This window comes from Puma concolor, chromosome C1 (genome assembly GCF_028749965.1).
Source record: "Puma concolor isolate L17-30 chromosome C1, mPumCon1.1.hap2, whole genome shotgun sequence".
Lineage (NCBI taxonomy): Eukaryota > Metazoa > Chordata > Mammalia > Carnivora > Felidae > Puma > Puma concolor.
In genome coordinates this window covers 9152868-9166969 of record NC_141674.1, presented here as the reverse complement: position 1 = coordinate 9166969, position 14102 = coordinate 9152868, and the positions used below count along the sequence as shown (strand labels likewise).

Genomic DNA, 14102 nt, shown 5'->3' with positions numbered 1-14102 from the left:
TCCCAATTACACTTAAAGTTTAAATTCTAAGTCTGGGTTAAAGAGCAAAAATATTTGTCTTGCACTGTTTGTATGTGTGTACATATGTACACATGTCCCCAGTGATTTTTGTCTCTAGCCAATGTGGGCACATAAACATAAGTCTATCTTATAATTTCTTCAGGCTCGATATTTGGTTTAGTCTTCAAAAGACTAAGCATTACTGACTTCTTTCTAAGCTCTATATACAGTCTTACAAAGGCCATGAGGAGGTATCTAAGATAAAGAGACAAAAGCAAAATGGTTTCTATAGCAACTGCTAGAAAAATTTAGGTTTTCAATAGCTTATCTTACTCCCCTCTCCACAGAAGAGTCCAGTAACTAGAAAGCCTGGTAATGACATTAAGGCATAAGGGTATGATTGTAAAAAGGTAAGAAGTTAAGGCTAGCCAATTTTTTTTTCCTCATCTAAACCAAAGGAACTGCCGAAGGGATTTCTGATTCTTGGCCCTGAGTCTGTTTAATAAACAAAGGTTAGGGGCGCCTGGGTGGCGCAGTCGGTTAAGCGTCCGACTTCAGCCAGGTCACGATCTCGCGATCTCGCGGGATCTCGCGATCTCTCGGTCCGTGAGTTCGAGCCCCGCGTCGGGCTCTGGGCTGATGGCTCGGAGCCTGGAGCCTGGTTCCGATTCTGTGTCTCCCTCTCTCTCTGCCCCTCCCCCGTTCATGCTCTGTCTCTCTCTGTCCCAAAAATAAATAAACGTTGAAAAAAAAAATTAAAAAAAAAAAAATAAATAAACAAAGGTTAGGAAACAAAGTGGTTTGCTAAATGACTAACATCATTTCTGTTATCCTAGAGCAGATGAGTCAAAAAAACACACTACAAAGAGGAAAAGTGTGCTGTTTCCCAAAGGCTTACCCCCGGGTACTCCGGGATACCCCTGAGAAGCTTCCTTCGGGCCCATGTCAGCCCTGCAGTCAACAAGCCGTACTCGGAAAGAAAACCACTGAGACACAAGCCTTGGCTTCCGGGCTCAGGTTGTGAGGTGCAAAGGGAGCTTGTCGGGCACCCAGAGGCCACCCGTTTTCATAAGCAGACTAAGAAATGCCATTCTTCGGTCAACTCCCAGACACACACCTAGAGCATTCAACGGTACCTGATTCTGCTTGATCATAGCCAAAAAAACTCAGCAGCTTGAGAAGCAGTTTCTCCTCAATTTGCACTGTGAATCTCTGAGCCGTGATCATCAGATGCTAGAGATAAAGAAATTCTGATTAAAAGTGTAAACGCCAGAAGGAACTCTTACCTGTGCCAGTAAGAAGGCCCCAAATGACAATGGTATGGTTTCTTCACTCATGGGATTATATAATCACGTTGCCAAATGATCCCTGGGTCATCTCTCTCTCTATACTGTTACAGTTAGCCAAAAATCCCAGATGTTCAATAGACAATTCACCACCCTGTTGTTTGGTTTCTGGGGCATCCGTGTCTCCTCTGTCGGGATCACACTTGCAGATGCACTGCCACGGACAGCGTTACGGCACTGAGTTTCCGTGGACAGTAGTTACTTTAAGGAGCAGTAGGATTTGAGGGCCGCATACAGGCTTGGCCCCCACTGGCACTGGTGACAAAGGACCAGAAATATGGGAAGCAACCTCTTAGCTCCCACTTTTCCAGAATCTGTTGCTGTAACAGCTAGCTTGTACACGGAAACTTCTTTACGAAAGAAAGTGACCTGCTTTTATTAAACAGTGTGGCAGCTTACCCAAGAGCACATCTGTCCTGAGGGCAGACCCCTCTTACCACTCCTTTTCTAATTACTCTCTTTTCAGAACACATCTGGATCACGCCTGGTCCTGACCAATCTGGACGATGCTATGCTTTCCCACAGACTTCACTTCGATGAATACAGACTCTGGCCTATATGCCTATATGGATTCGGCACAATCACGCACAAGGTCATCGAAATCACAGTTGTGAGAAGAGTTGCTGCAAATTCCTCGACACCGTGGGGTAAGTCACTCGTACCTCAACCCCACAGGACTACTCCCAGCCACACCCCTCATTGCTGTTCAGAGACCCGGCTGAGAGAACAAATCACCCCCCTGCCACCGTGCCAGACCCGCCAGCCTCTCCCACCCGCCTACCTTGTAGATGTTGGTCAGCGCGCTCTTACTGGGGAACTTCACCGCATTCACTTGCACGGCAGGGCCGGTCTCAATGACCTCATTCTCGTTGCTCAGGGGAGTCACATAGAGCATGAAGGGCTGAGTGGTACCAATGAGCTGATTGTCCACCTAACGCATGAAAAGGCAGCGAATCAAAACGAGAGCACACAATGGCTCAGTTCTCAGTTTTTACTTTTAAGTGGGGTCTCGTCACACGTAGGATACTCAGAAAGTACCCATGTTACTGTGTCTCAACGGCAGCTGGAAAAATATACCTGCACTGACGGCCAGCACTGATTGCAGCAGGAATGACAACAGAAGCTACCCTTTATTTGGGCACCAAGCTAGTCTCCTTGCACGCATGGGACCTTGCACCACCGAGTCATGGGACACCGGTGGTGTCAGAGTTACTAGAGTCTGGGCTCTACTCTGCAATCCTCACCACAACCTCCTGAGGACTATCCCTGTCCTCACGTCACAGATGAAGAAGCTGAGACCTGAGGCCCTTGCTTAAGGCTGCACAGCTGGTCAATCACAGAACTACGACTTGACTCTAGGTTGGCCTGACCCCAAGCCCAGCGCTCCCAACCACCATGCTACTGACGAATGAAGTGAACGGACACTAGGCAACGAAAACCAGGGCATCAGTAGCGCAAGTGGCTACTAAATGGAAACGGTGGTCTGTCCTAAAGTCAAGTCCCTGCCAGGAAGGAAACAGTGATGTCAGTGGCATTAGGGATGGCTCTAATCACCCACGCCCGTCAGCACCATAACTGAGAATGCACGCTACACTCTGCCATGTTTACGGAGGTCAGAAGGCTCACTGCAGGAAGCAGCCACCTCCACTCTGTTTGCCACCAAAACTCCGTACCAGGAGGAGGAAAGAGAACATCTGTTGGGAACCCCTAGCGTACTTCCACACATCACCTAGCATACCCCTTACTACCACTCTAACAGCTAAGTATTATTCCTCCCCATTTTACAAACACGTGAACAGAAGCTTAGAGACATTAAGTCACTTGTCCAGACACACAGAGCTAGTAGGCAGAAGAGCTGGGATTCAAATGCAGGCATTTCTGGCACAAATCGTGCGACCCTTCCATCAGATCACATGGACTGCCACACAGCCCTTTGTATAAACTGCTGGCTGTCGAGGTGCAGAGGTAAGGGCAAGGCCATGAACACTTTTTCCCACTTCCGTCCTTGCCCTACTGTGTACTCCCCTCCAAAGCAGCAACACTCGTCTTCCAAAAATACAAATCAAGTCATGCCCCTCCTTCCTTTCCACCTGTCAGTGGCTTCCCTTTCTCTTAGGATGAAACCAAACTTCTCCCCATGGCCTGGGGGATGTAGACACTGCCCATTTCCTTGTCTTCACCACAGAGCACTCTCTCCTCCACAGAGCACTCTCTTATGACCCCCACACATGAGCCTACCAGTTGTTTCTCAAAAGTGGGCAACTCTCCCCACTCAGAGGCTCTGGATTCGGAGGGAATGCTTTTTACCCTCAAATCCTTCTCCATGGCTCGCTCAATGTCTTCTGCGAAATTCAGCTCTCACTTCTCAGGAAAACCTTCCAGGGCCACTTGATCTAAAAAGCAGCTTGATCCCGCTCTATTCTTTATGACTGTATTCACAGCTGCTAATTATTTATTCACTTGCTTGCATATTTATTGGCTGACTTCTTCTCTCGGCTGTTACCCAAAGAGAGCAGAAACCTCATCTTCTGAGTTATGACTGTATCTCCAGATACAGCTGATGCTTAAGACTTTACTGAGTGAATGAATCACCTGTCATATCCAATAGAGGAAAGAACAGGAAAGTTCTCACCCTGGTCTGACCTCTCCTTTGTTCTTTCCCCAAACATATTTGATACAAGATGTGTAAGAGTTAGGAATTCTAGTTTTATTCTCCAATTAGATTAGATGCTCCCTAAGGACGGGACTGTATTTTCTATTTTTAAATGTTCATTCTCACAGTGCTGTAATCATAGTAAACACTCAAATCTATTTTCTATGATTTACAGCACACATTAAATCAAAAGGTATTGTAGTAGAAAAAAAATTTTTTAATTAAAAAGTTAATGAAATTCACAAAGAACAAATGACTCCATGGATCTTCCTCTGTAAGGTCAAAAATGAAAGACAAAGAAATTAGAAGCACAAGATATTAACTTTCTATCTGTCCTCAAACAAATGGGATGTGATTAGCCTGAACTATCTGCTCTTTGTGATACAGGATAAAAGAAAACATTTTTCTGAAAGGGGGTTTTGGCACGATGGAAGTGCATGCCGTGAGTGGGAGCAGGAGGCTGCCCACCTGGGGAAGGAAGTACAGTCTAGGTCTTTGGATCCTTCCAGAAATATTTACCAGGAAGTGTTTTCCTGGACACGTCAACCCTGGTGGAGGCTGGGATAAAGGCCTGCAAGTGTGATGCTACCAGAGAAGAGCTGTCTTAGCGTGACAACAAAACACTGGCAGAAACTGTCAAAATCAACCTTTTCAGAACTCCGAGTTAACCAAAGGCTTGCAACGACCCAGGGATCAGTTACTGGAAACTGAGCAAGAACGGTGAGCTCTGTGGCGTTCCCATGATCCTTTCCCATCCGCTTTCTCCAGGTCCAATGAGGCCTCGAATACCAACAGCCCTGCACCCTGGCAGCCAGTGGGGGAGGGGCGGGGACCAGCTTCCAGCTCCCCTAAAAGCTCCATTCCCAGAGAACTGTCACGTTTGGGGCTTGTCTGGCACGTCTCCCATTCCTGGTATCAGTAATTTGTGTCTTCTCTTTTTTTCTCCTGATCAGACTCATTAGAGGACTGCTAACTTTACGGATCTTCTCAAAGAACCAGCTTTTGAGGGTTTTCTTGTTTTGTTTTGTTTTTTTACTGTACTTGCTGGTTTCTTTTTCAGTGATTCCCATTGGGATTTTTATTATTTCCTTTCTTCTGTTTATTTTGGGCTTAATTTGTTGTTGCTGTTGTTCAGTTTCTTAAGATGACACCTGAATTCATGGTTTTCAGACCTTTCTCCTCTAATATTTAGCGCTATAAATCTCACTTCGGTACAGGTTCAGTGAGTGGCGTTCCGCTGATTCTGAGATGTCGTGTTTTCATCTTCATTCAGTTCAAAATATTTCCTAATTTCTATTAGATTTATATTGATTTCTTTGACCCATGGGCTATTCAGAAGTGTGTTTTATAGTTTCTAAACATTTGGGGGATTTTTCCAGCTATCTTTCTGTTATTTCAATTTGATTCCATTGTGATCAAAGGACATACCGTGTGACTTGAGTCCTTTTGCCCTTGGGAATTGTCTCCTCGTCCAGAATGGGGTCTCTCTTGGAAATGTTTCTTTCTTTTTTTTTTTTAATTTTTTTTTTTTTTTTAACATTTATTTATTTTTGGGACAGAGAGAGACAGAGCATGAACGGGGGAGGGGCAGAGAGAGAGGGAGACACAGAATCGGAAACAGGCTCCAGGCTCTGAGCCATCAGCCCAGAGCCCAACGCGGGGCTCGAACTCCCGGACCGCGAGATCGTGACCTGGCTGAAGTCGGACGCTTAACCGACTGCGCCACCCAGGCGCCCCTCTCTTGGAAATGTTTCACCTGCACTTCAGAAGAACGTGTTCTCTGCTGTTGCTAGGTGGACTGCTGGATAAATGTCAGTTAGGTCTACCTGGCTGGGAGTGCTATTCAAATCTAGTACGGCTGTGATTACTTGCTGCTTATGTGCTTATTCTATCGATTATTCACAGAGGGCAACGGAATCTTCTACTATAACCATGTACTTGTTCATTTCTTCTTTCAGTGCTATCAATTTTTGCTTCCTATATTTCAAAGCCCCACAATCAGGTATGTAAATAGGATCGTTATGGCCTCCCGACAAACTCTTTTATCGTTAGGAAATTCTCTTCCTTATTCCTGGTAATATGCTTTGCTCTGCAATTGATTCTGATGGTAATCAGAATCACTATCAGTGAATCACTCTCTTATGATTCCACTCTCTTATGACTAGGCCTAGCTCAGTATGTCTTTTTCCATTCTTCTCTTTTTCACCTATTTGTGTCTTTATATTTAAAATGTTTCTTGGAGGCAGCATATAATTGGAACTTGCTTTTTTTTATCCCATCTGATCATCTCTGCCTTTTCATTGGAGGTGTTTGTAGCATCTACGTTCATTTAATTGATACAATTAGGTCTGAATGAGTCTATCATCTTGCTATTTGTTTTCTATTTGTCTTACCCACTCTTTCCCATGTTTTCTGCTTTTTCTGCCTTCTCTCAGATTATCCATTTTATCTCCTTTGTCGGATTATTAGTGGTAGCTCTTTGTTGCTTTAGGATTTATAGTATTCATCTTTAACTTACCGATTTTTGTTGAAAGGACAGCATACTCCTTCACATGTATTAACATTACAGTTAATACACGTCCATTTCTCCCCTCCAGACTTCATGCTATGGTTGTCATTCACTTTATTCTGACATGTCCTACATGTCCTAGCCCAAAACACAGTGCTGTTACTTTTGTCTAAGCAGTTGATCATTTCTTTTTTTTTTTTTTTTAATTTTTTTTTTCAACGTTTATTTTTGGGACAGAGAGAGACAGAGCATGAACGGGGGAGGGGCAGAGAGAGAGGGAGACACAGAATCGGAAACAGGCTCCAGGCTCTGAGCCATCAGCCCAGAGCCTGACGCGGGGCTCGAACTCCCGGACCACGAGATCGTGACCTGGCTGAAGTCGGACGCTTAACCGACTGTGCCACCCAGGCGCCCCAGCAGTTGATCATTTCTTAAAGAGATCTAAACAACTAGAAAATAATCTTATAGATTCAGCCACGTACTTATCATTTCAGGTACTCTTCGTTCCTTTACGCAGACCCAGATTTCCAGCTGCTACCACTTCCCTGTGCCTGAATGATGTTCTTTAACTTTATCTTTTTAGCATGAATCTGCCAGGAATGAGTTCTTTTAGATTTGTATGTCTAAAAACATTTTTATTTCGCTCTTGTTTCAGAGAGACACAGTCGCCGGGCATAGAATTCTAGGTTGACAGTCTTTCCTCCTTCCAGTACTTTAAAGATGTTGTGTATGGTCCTGTCACTCGCACGGTTCCCAATGAGCAGTCAGCTGCCACTCTCACCTTTGCTGCTGCACGTGACATGTCTTGTTTAATCTGGATGACTTATCACGGTTAATTATAACGCACCGTGGTACAGTTTCCTTTGCATGCATGTGCACGTGCGTGTTTGGACTTGTGCTTGAGCTTCTTCTGCCTGTGAGTTTAGTTTTCATTAAGTTTGGAAAATTTATGACCAAGATTTCTTCCACTATTTTTTATATGCCCTCCTCTCAATCTTGGCCTTCGGGGACTCCAATCATCTGTATGTTAGGTTGCTTGAGGTTGTCCCATAGGTCACTGATGCTGTTTTCTTTTTACGGATGATTTTTCTCTGGGCATTTCAATTTGGACAATTTCTATTGCTATGTCTTCAAGTTCACTAATCTTTTTTTCTGTACTGTGTCATCTGCTATTAATTGAATGCAGTGTGTTTTTCATTTTAATCTCTAGAAGTCTAAGTTTCTCATATCTTCTATGTCTCTACCTTTTTGAACATGTACAATGTAGTTATAATAACAGTTTTAATGTTCTTCTTTGAAAATTCTAACATCTGTGTTAGCTCTGGGTCAGTTCGACTGATTATCTCATTATATATTTTGTTTTCCTACCCCTTTGCACACCTGGTAATTTTTGACAGGATGCCAGATCTTGTGAATTTGACTTTGTTGGGTGTTGAATATTTTTATATCCCATTAAGTCTTAAGCTTTGTTCAGGGATACAGTTAAATTACTTGGAAACAGATCGATCCTTTCAGAGTTTCCTTTTATGATTTGTTAGGCAGGTCTGGAGCAGTGCTCAGCCGAGGGCTAATTATAGTTCACTGGGAACGCAAGACTTTCTGGAGACTCTTCCCCCTGTCACATATGTTATTAGTGTTTCCAGTCCGGCTAGGGGAACAAAACCCATCCCCAGCCCTGAAGGTCATGATAAGATCGCTGCCGAAGCATTAACGTTTTTAGGACACCAAACACTGGATCTGGCTGGGTGTTCAGCAAGAACACAGGCGGATTAATAAGTTGAGAACTGCCCGCATTACCTGTACATCCTGTATGCTGAGTTCGAGCATATGACTGGTTGCCAACTGTGTATAGTGCACATTGATTCCTGTAAGACTTGCAAAGACCAGTTCTTCTGGGGCTTTATTAATTAAGGACAACCCAATTCCACCTTCTAACTTCACAAGCACCTGAAAGGAAACCAAAATACAACACAGTGACAGTCTAAAACAGAGGCCAAGGTAGCCAGGAGAGGACAAGGAAAGAAATGGCTTTAAATCCCTCTACTTTACCTCTGAGCAGAAGAAAAGCACTTAGAGAAGAATCGTATTGTCCAGCTCCGTCCTCTCGCCAGGCGCCTTTCTCTCCAGGCACAGTGCCCACCCCACCCAGAACTCCAAAGTGATATGAAAATACTCTCTCGGAGCTCTAAGGACATTCTGCATTTCATTACAGGAAAATAATTTTTGAAAATCTTTCTCCCTTTTTGGGATGCAAGCTTTTAGTAAGTTATTCACTGAAATTTGTAATATCCGACACAGTGCTTTACCTACAGGTCCTTAATTTTAAAAAATCACTAAATAAATATCCAGTAAGTGTGCATTTTCATGTTCATTTCATGTTCCTTTTCAAACTTTTTACTTTCCAATGCCCAAACAGGGAGAGAGGAAGAAAGACAACAAGAGAAAGCTGGGGCCCCTCAAAAAAAATCTAGTTGCGTTATTCTCGACCTTCAGTCCTGTGTAAATTCAAATCATTTAGCTGTCTTTATTGTCATCTTACTTCAGCAACATTTGTTACATTCAGATTCAACTTTAGCTATCATTTAATTAACATATTCACACATACATGTTGTGATAACAGTAAACACCATGAAGCAACAGCCATATTTAGAATTCACAGAGGGCAGAGAGAAAAGAGGTCTAAAACTGAGAAAACCACAGAGCAAAACTCCAAACAAATTTCTGATAAAGAAATAAGTGTGCAATACTCAAAACTTACTTCTAATTCCTGCTCTGTGTCTGGATTCTTCAATTTCTGTACCTCTTGTTCAGTTACAGGAAGTTCACCCACTTCATATGATGAACGGTCACTTTTCCGTTGGGAGAAATCTGTTATCTGAAGTCAAAACACTATACTGAGAGGGCTCATACTTCCACAGTGAAACCTATTCCATACCAACCAGATAGATCAAAAGTCACTATCTGCTCAACCATCCTGTGGAAGTTCATGGTTTCCAAAGCACTGCCAAGTAAGACTTATGTAATAATGAAGTAAACTTGGTTTTAAGTCTACATGGCAAATGCCAAGCTGCAGACCATGAGAACCGCATATGGGGGAGCGGGGGGAGGCATATGCAGGTGATCTAGAATTATACAGGTCAAGTCAAAATACGCAAACCTCAAGATCACTGCATTCAACATTTGTCTTAAAAGAAGGGTGCTTTTATTTTATTTTTAAGTGTTTATTTATAGGGGCACCTGGGTGGCTCAGTCAGTTAAGCGTCCGACTTCGGCTCAGGTCATGATCTCACGTTTCGTGGGTTCGAGCCCCGCGTCGGGCTCTGTGCTGACAGCTCAGAGCCTGGAGCCCGCTTCGGATTCTTTGTCTCCCTCTCTCTCTGCCCCTCCCCTGCTTGTGCTCTGTCTCTCAAAAATAAATAAATGTGTAAAAAAAAAAAAAAATTTTTTTTTTACAGTGTTTATTTTTTGAGCAGGGTTGGAGGGGCAGAGAGGAATCCCAAACAGGCTCCACACTGTCAGCACAGAGCCCGATACAGGACTCAATCTCACGAACCATGAGATCATGACCTGAGCCCAAACCAAGAGTCTGACGCTTAACCAACTGAGCCAGGCAGCCGCCTCAAGGAGGGTGCTTTTATTTTTTTTATTTTTTAAATGTTTTATTTTATTTTTGAGAGACAGAGAGAGACTGCATGAGTTGGGGAGGAGCAGAGAAACAGGGAGACACAGAATCCGAAGCGGGCTCCAGGCTCCAAGCGGTCAGCACAGAGCCAGACGTGGGGCTCGAACCCACCGACTGTGAGATCGTGACCTGAGCCAAAGTCGGACACCTAACCAACTGAGCCACCCAGGCGCCCAAGAAGGGTGCTTTCAGAAAAGATATTGTGGATTATGACGAACTTCCTCAGACAGTTCACCCTTGCACACCAGCCTCTCTCCTTTTCTCCTTAGCTCTCTAATTACACCCTGACCTAAGCACATGACCTCCAGCACATCTCTCCCGAGCGTCCCACCCATATTTACACTGATTTCTGGACATTTTCACGTGGACAACATATCTAACAAGTCCAAAACTTAACTCCCCATTCCTCTCAGAAGTCTCTTCAGTGTTCATGTCTTAGTGACAAGGATGATTGTCCTACTTGCCCAAATCAAAATTCTGAAAGCCATTCCTGACCCCTTCCTCTCATTCTCAGCTTCCATCAATCAGGAAATCTGTCGGACTCTCCTCCTTACTAAGCTTCCATTTCTACTTGTTTCTCTCCAACCTCTTCAGCCCTACCCCTGCCACCTGCTTGAATCGGGGCCACACACCCTCATGTGCATTGCTGTAGCGGCCCCTCAGCTGGTCTTCTATCTGCAGTTTTCCTCCACCCCCATCCTCCACACTGCAGACAGAGCGAGCGAGCGAAAAACATTTCTGCTCACGTCATTCCCTGACTCCTCACTGCCACAGCAAACCCCCAAAATTTGTAGCATGTATCAGGCTTTTAATAATCTGGCCCCAGCCGTAATTTTGAGCATAGACTCAGTGCCAGTTGGGTGTCTCCCTTTTATTTCCAGGCCTTCACTTATCAACTTTCCAAATACTGTATGTGCTTAGTACCTCGCATCGTACCTGGCTCCAATAAGTGCTCGATAAATAACTGTGGGACGAACACTCTTATTATTTGGGCACGTCCCTCTACCTTTCCTCTTGATCTGGCTAACATAAGTCCTTTCAGTTAACCTTTAGACCTCAGCTTAAGTATTACTTCTCTTAGGATCCCCAAGCCTCCAAACCTGGGAATACAAATCCTTTCTATATATGCAATGTAACACCCTCCCCTCCTGCTCTCAAAACACAATACTGTCATTGTGTGATCAGGGACCTCATGTGTCTTGTTGTTAATGCCACTGATATGGCAATTATTGGAAGATTTATAATATATGATGAACGATAATAAAAATAATATTATGTAGCATTCTTGGCATTACCTTCTTGAATTCATATACTTTTTTAAATATCATCTTATATTTTTATAGTTTCAATTCTTATAACAACTTTGTGAGGCAGGTCTTGCCCCCATTTTATAAATGAAGACATCATATCCTCATAACCAGAAAAATGTTTCCATAAATATTTGTTGAATGCCTAACCAATGTGTGGGGGGAAAGCACAGCAAGATTCATGCCAATTCTCAGGATATATCATCACCTGGAGGGCTCTAGTCGGTCCGTCTGGGATGACTCTGATGGATAACATTCCAGAACCGGGCCTCATTTTTTGGTTGATAAATTGTTGTTCAGGTGGCACTGGCCCCAAAAGCTCCATGGAAGTATCAGGACCAAGAACAACTTCAGCACCGTCAAACAAACCAGAAAGCCCTCCTTTGGCCTGAAAGAATAAAGATGTGTAAGAAAAGTAGACGCCCTGGCTCTGACAACTTAACATATCATTTGAAACAAGTTATCAAATGTAAATTCTCTTTTGAAGGGTCATGGTCCATTCTTAACAAAAACATTTACTATTTTTTCAGCTTTGCAGAAGATGAAAACCAGGAGGATTACCTGGGCAAGACAGATAGTCACGCTACACGAATGAAGAGAATTCTGAATAAGAATAGAGTATGTTGGTTTAGTAATAACTTCTAGTCATTAAGATAAGCTTTAAAAAAGTACCAAAGCCCTGTTGCCCTGTTTCTCATTTTGGGTTTGCTTAAAACCCTAAGACATTCTGAAAATAAAGCAATTATAACTGTCATTCAACTCTCCAATAAGAAGCAAATTCTAGAGTTGAAAACCTCCCCAAAAAGGCCTGTGGTTGGACAGTCAGCTCAAATATTCAGAAGATGACACCTGTTCTAAAATGAAACCGGGAATGGTGAATGTCACCTGAGAGCCAGATATTCAGACCTTTGGAGAAAAGTATCTTCTGCTATCTGCCCTGAGCAAAACGGAAGTCTACAGGACAATGCCAACGAGACAGCAGATACAGGGCTAGAGAAGACAATGGCTAGAGTATCTCGACCCCCTTTGTTAATTTTTAAATACTGAGTAATCAAAAGGAAACTTCAAGCTGGCTTTAAAGAACACATTTCAACATGGAGAAAGCTTTTTATGACTAAAGTGTGTACGCAGCCTTATCAGGGCAGTGTCAGGAGATGGTTAACGCCTTCGATTACTTTCTTTAGAATAGGAAGATTGAAACAAGCTGATTTCCCTAACCAAGGCACACTTTGCTCTGCTGAATACTGTTATTATAGGGTCACTCACAAGCAGAGAAATGATGTAATGGATTCGAGAAGCAACAAAACACCAGAAAAGGATTTTTTGGTGCGGGTGGGGGTACTCTGAGAGAATCGGAATTACATGGACTTTAGGAACAAACTGGAAGTAAAGCCAGGGTCAGACATGGGGCCCAACAATTATAACACACCCTCTCTTGCCTCCAGAAGCCTGAACTGTATTGCTAATTGAAAATCACAAATCCATTCCAGATGTGTGCTTCATAGAAGTAAGCAGCTTGTCTTTGATGAAAAAAGCTCAGGGCAACAGAGATAGAGAAAATAAGTCTCACCAAACAGCAGGCAGAGGTTCCTTACAGTTTTGCTCAGTGCCCTGGAGAACAGTCTCCCATTTTGGAGGGACAGCCTGGTTTCCACTAGGGACAAACACCAAGAGTTCTCTGGCGAGGGCCTGGTGTTCCAGTGTTTAACTTTTGGGCAAAGCCCTGGGCTGAGGCAGAAACGCTCCTTGTCACCCATGTTGTTCAGCCCTCGGCCCAAGCCTCTGACACAGAACTTCCTATCAACTCATCTCAGACCCATGGTCTCATTTCTCACATGAAGCCAGAAGGGCAGAAAATCCAAACTCCTGGTAATTTTCCAAACACGTATTTGCTTATGAAGTACCTGGCAGCTTATCGTGGGGTAGACTGGCTGAGGACAGAGGACACTGACCAGCAATTTTCATTCTGACATTTGCTACAACAATTAAACGCTTATTTGGGTACCACTAAGAACGCAGAAATTGACAGAGTCTGGAGAATGTAGAGCCCACGACGATCACTCACCATCTCCTAGAACACTTCACAAAAGACTGGTGTAGATGGCACATTAACTTCACAGATCTAAAACTACTGCACCTAACTTAGCAGTGGGCTCTTTGCTGGCATTTTTCTTTCTTTCTTTTAAAACTCACAACTTATACCACCAAAGAAAAACAACCAGATAAGCCAAGGAAAAAACCCCATTACTTTCAGGCAACCACTCCCAATACAGTTCTCATATATTATCACCTTAAAAAATATTTCCCCTATAAGTGCATATAGATGCACAAGTTTCTTGATTTTCCCTTGCTCTGGAATTACTTTTCCCCATTCAGCAACACACTGCGTATATACCAATTGATACTTTGTTTCAAAGAGGGCTCCAACACGGCTTGCTACAACTGGGGGTGTCAAACACTACTGACCTGGACAACCAACCCATGTAACCCACAGGTCAGTTTTCCTTCTCGGAAACTCCACGTCTGAGTTGTGCTTCGCCTGCGATCAGGCTTTCTTAGCATCAGTGGCTCATATCTGGAACACAGGAGAGTGCAATGAATACTC

The 14102-nt window shown here is 43.6% G+C and overlaps 1 protein-coding gene across 7 annotated transcripts in view; it reads right to left on the bottom strand.

The window, feature by feature from the left end:
• The window catches only part of VPS13D (vacuolar protein sorting 13 homolog D), a 260417-nt gene that overhangs the window by 101573 nt on the left and 144742 nt on the right, over window positions 1-14102 (bottom strand). For all 7 annotated transcript variants that reach the window (XM_025912069.2, XM_086715706.1, XM_025912070.2 and 4 more), the window contains 6 exons: window positions 13964-14072; window positions 11706-11885; window positions 9267-9383; window positions 8306-8455; window positions 2128-2277; window positions 1137-1233 (listed from right to left, as the gene is read on the bottom strand). In XM_025912069.2, coding sequence (XP_025767854.1) covers window positions 1137-1233; window positions 2128-2277; window positions 8306-8455; window positions 9267-9383; window positions 11706-11885; window positions 13964-14072 — 803 coding nt within the window. The remainder of the gene's footprint in view (window positions 1-1136; window positions 1234-2127; window positions 2278-8305; window positions 8456-9266; window positions 9384-11705; window positions 11886-13963; window positions 14073-14102) is intronic.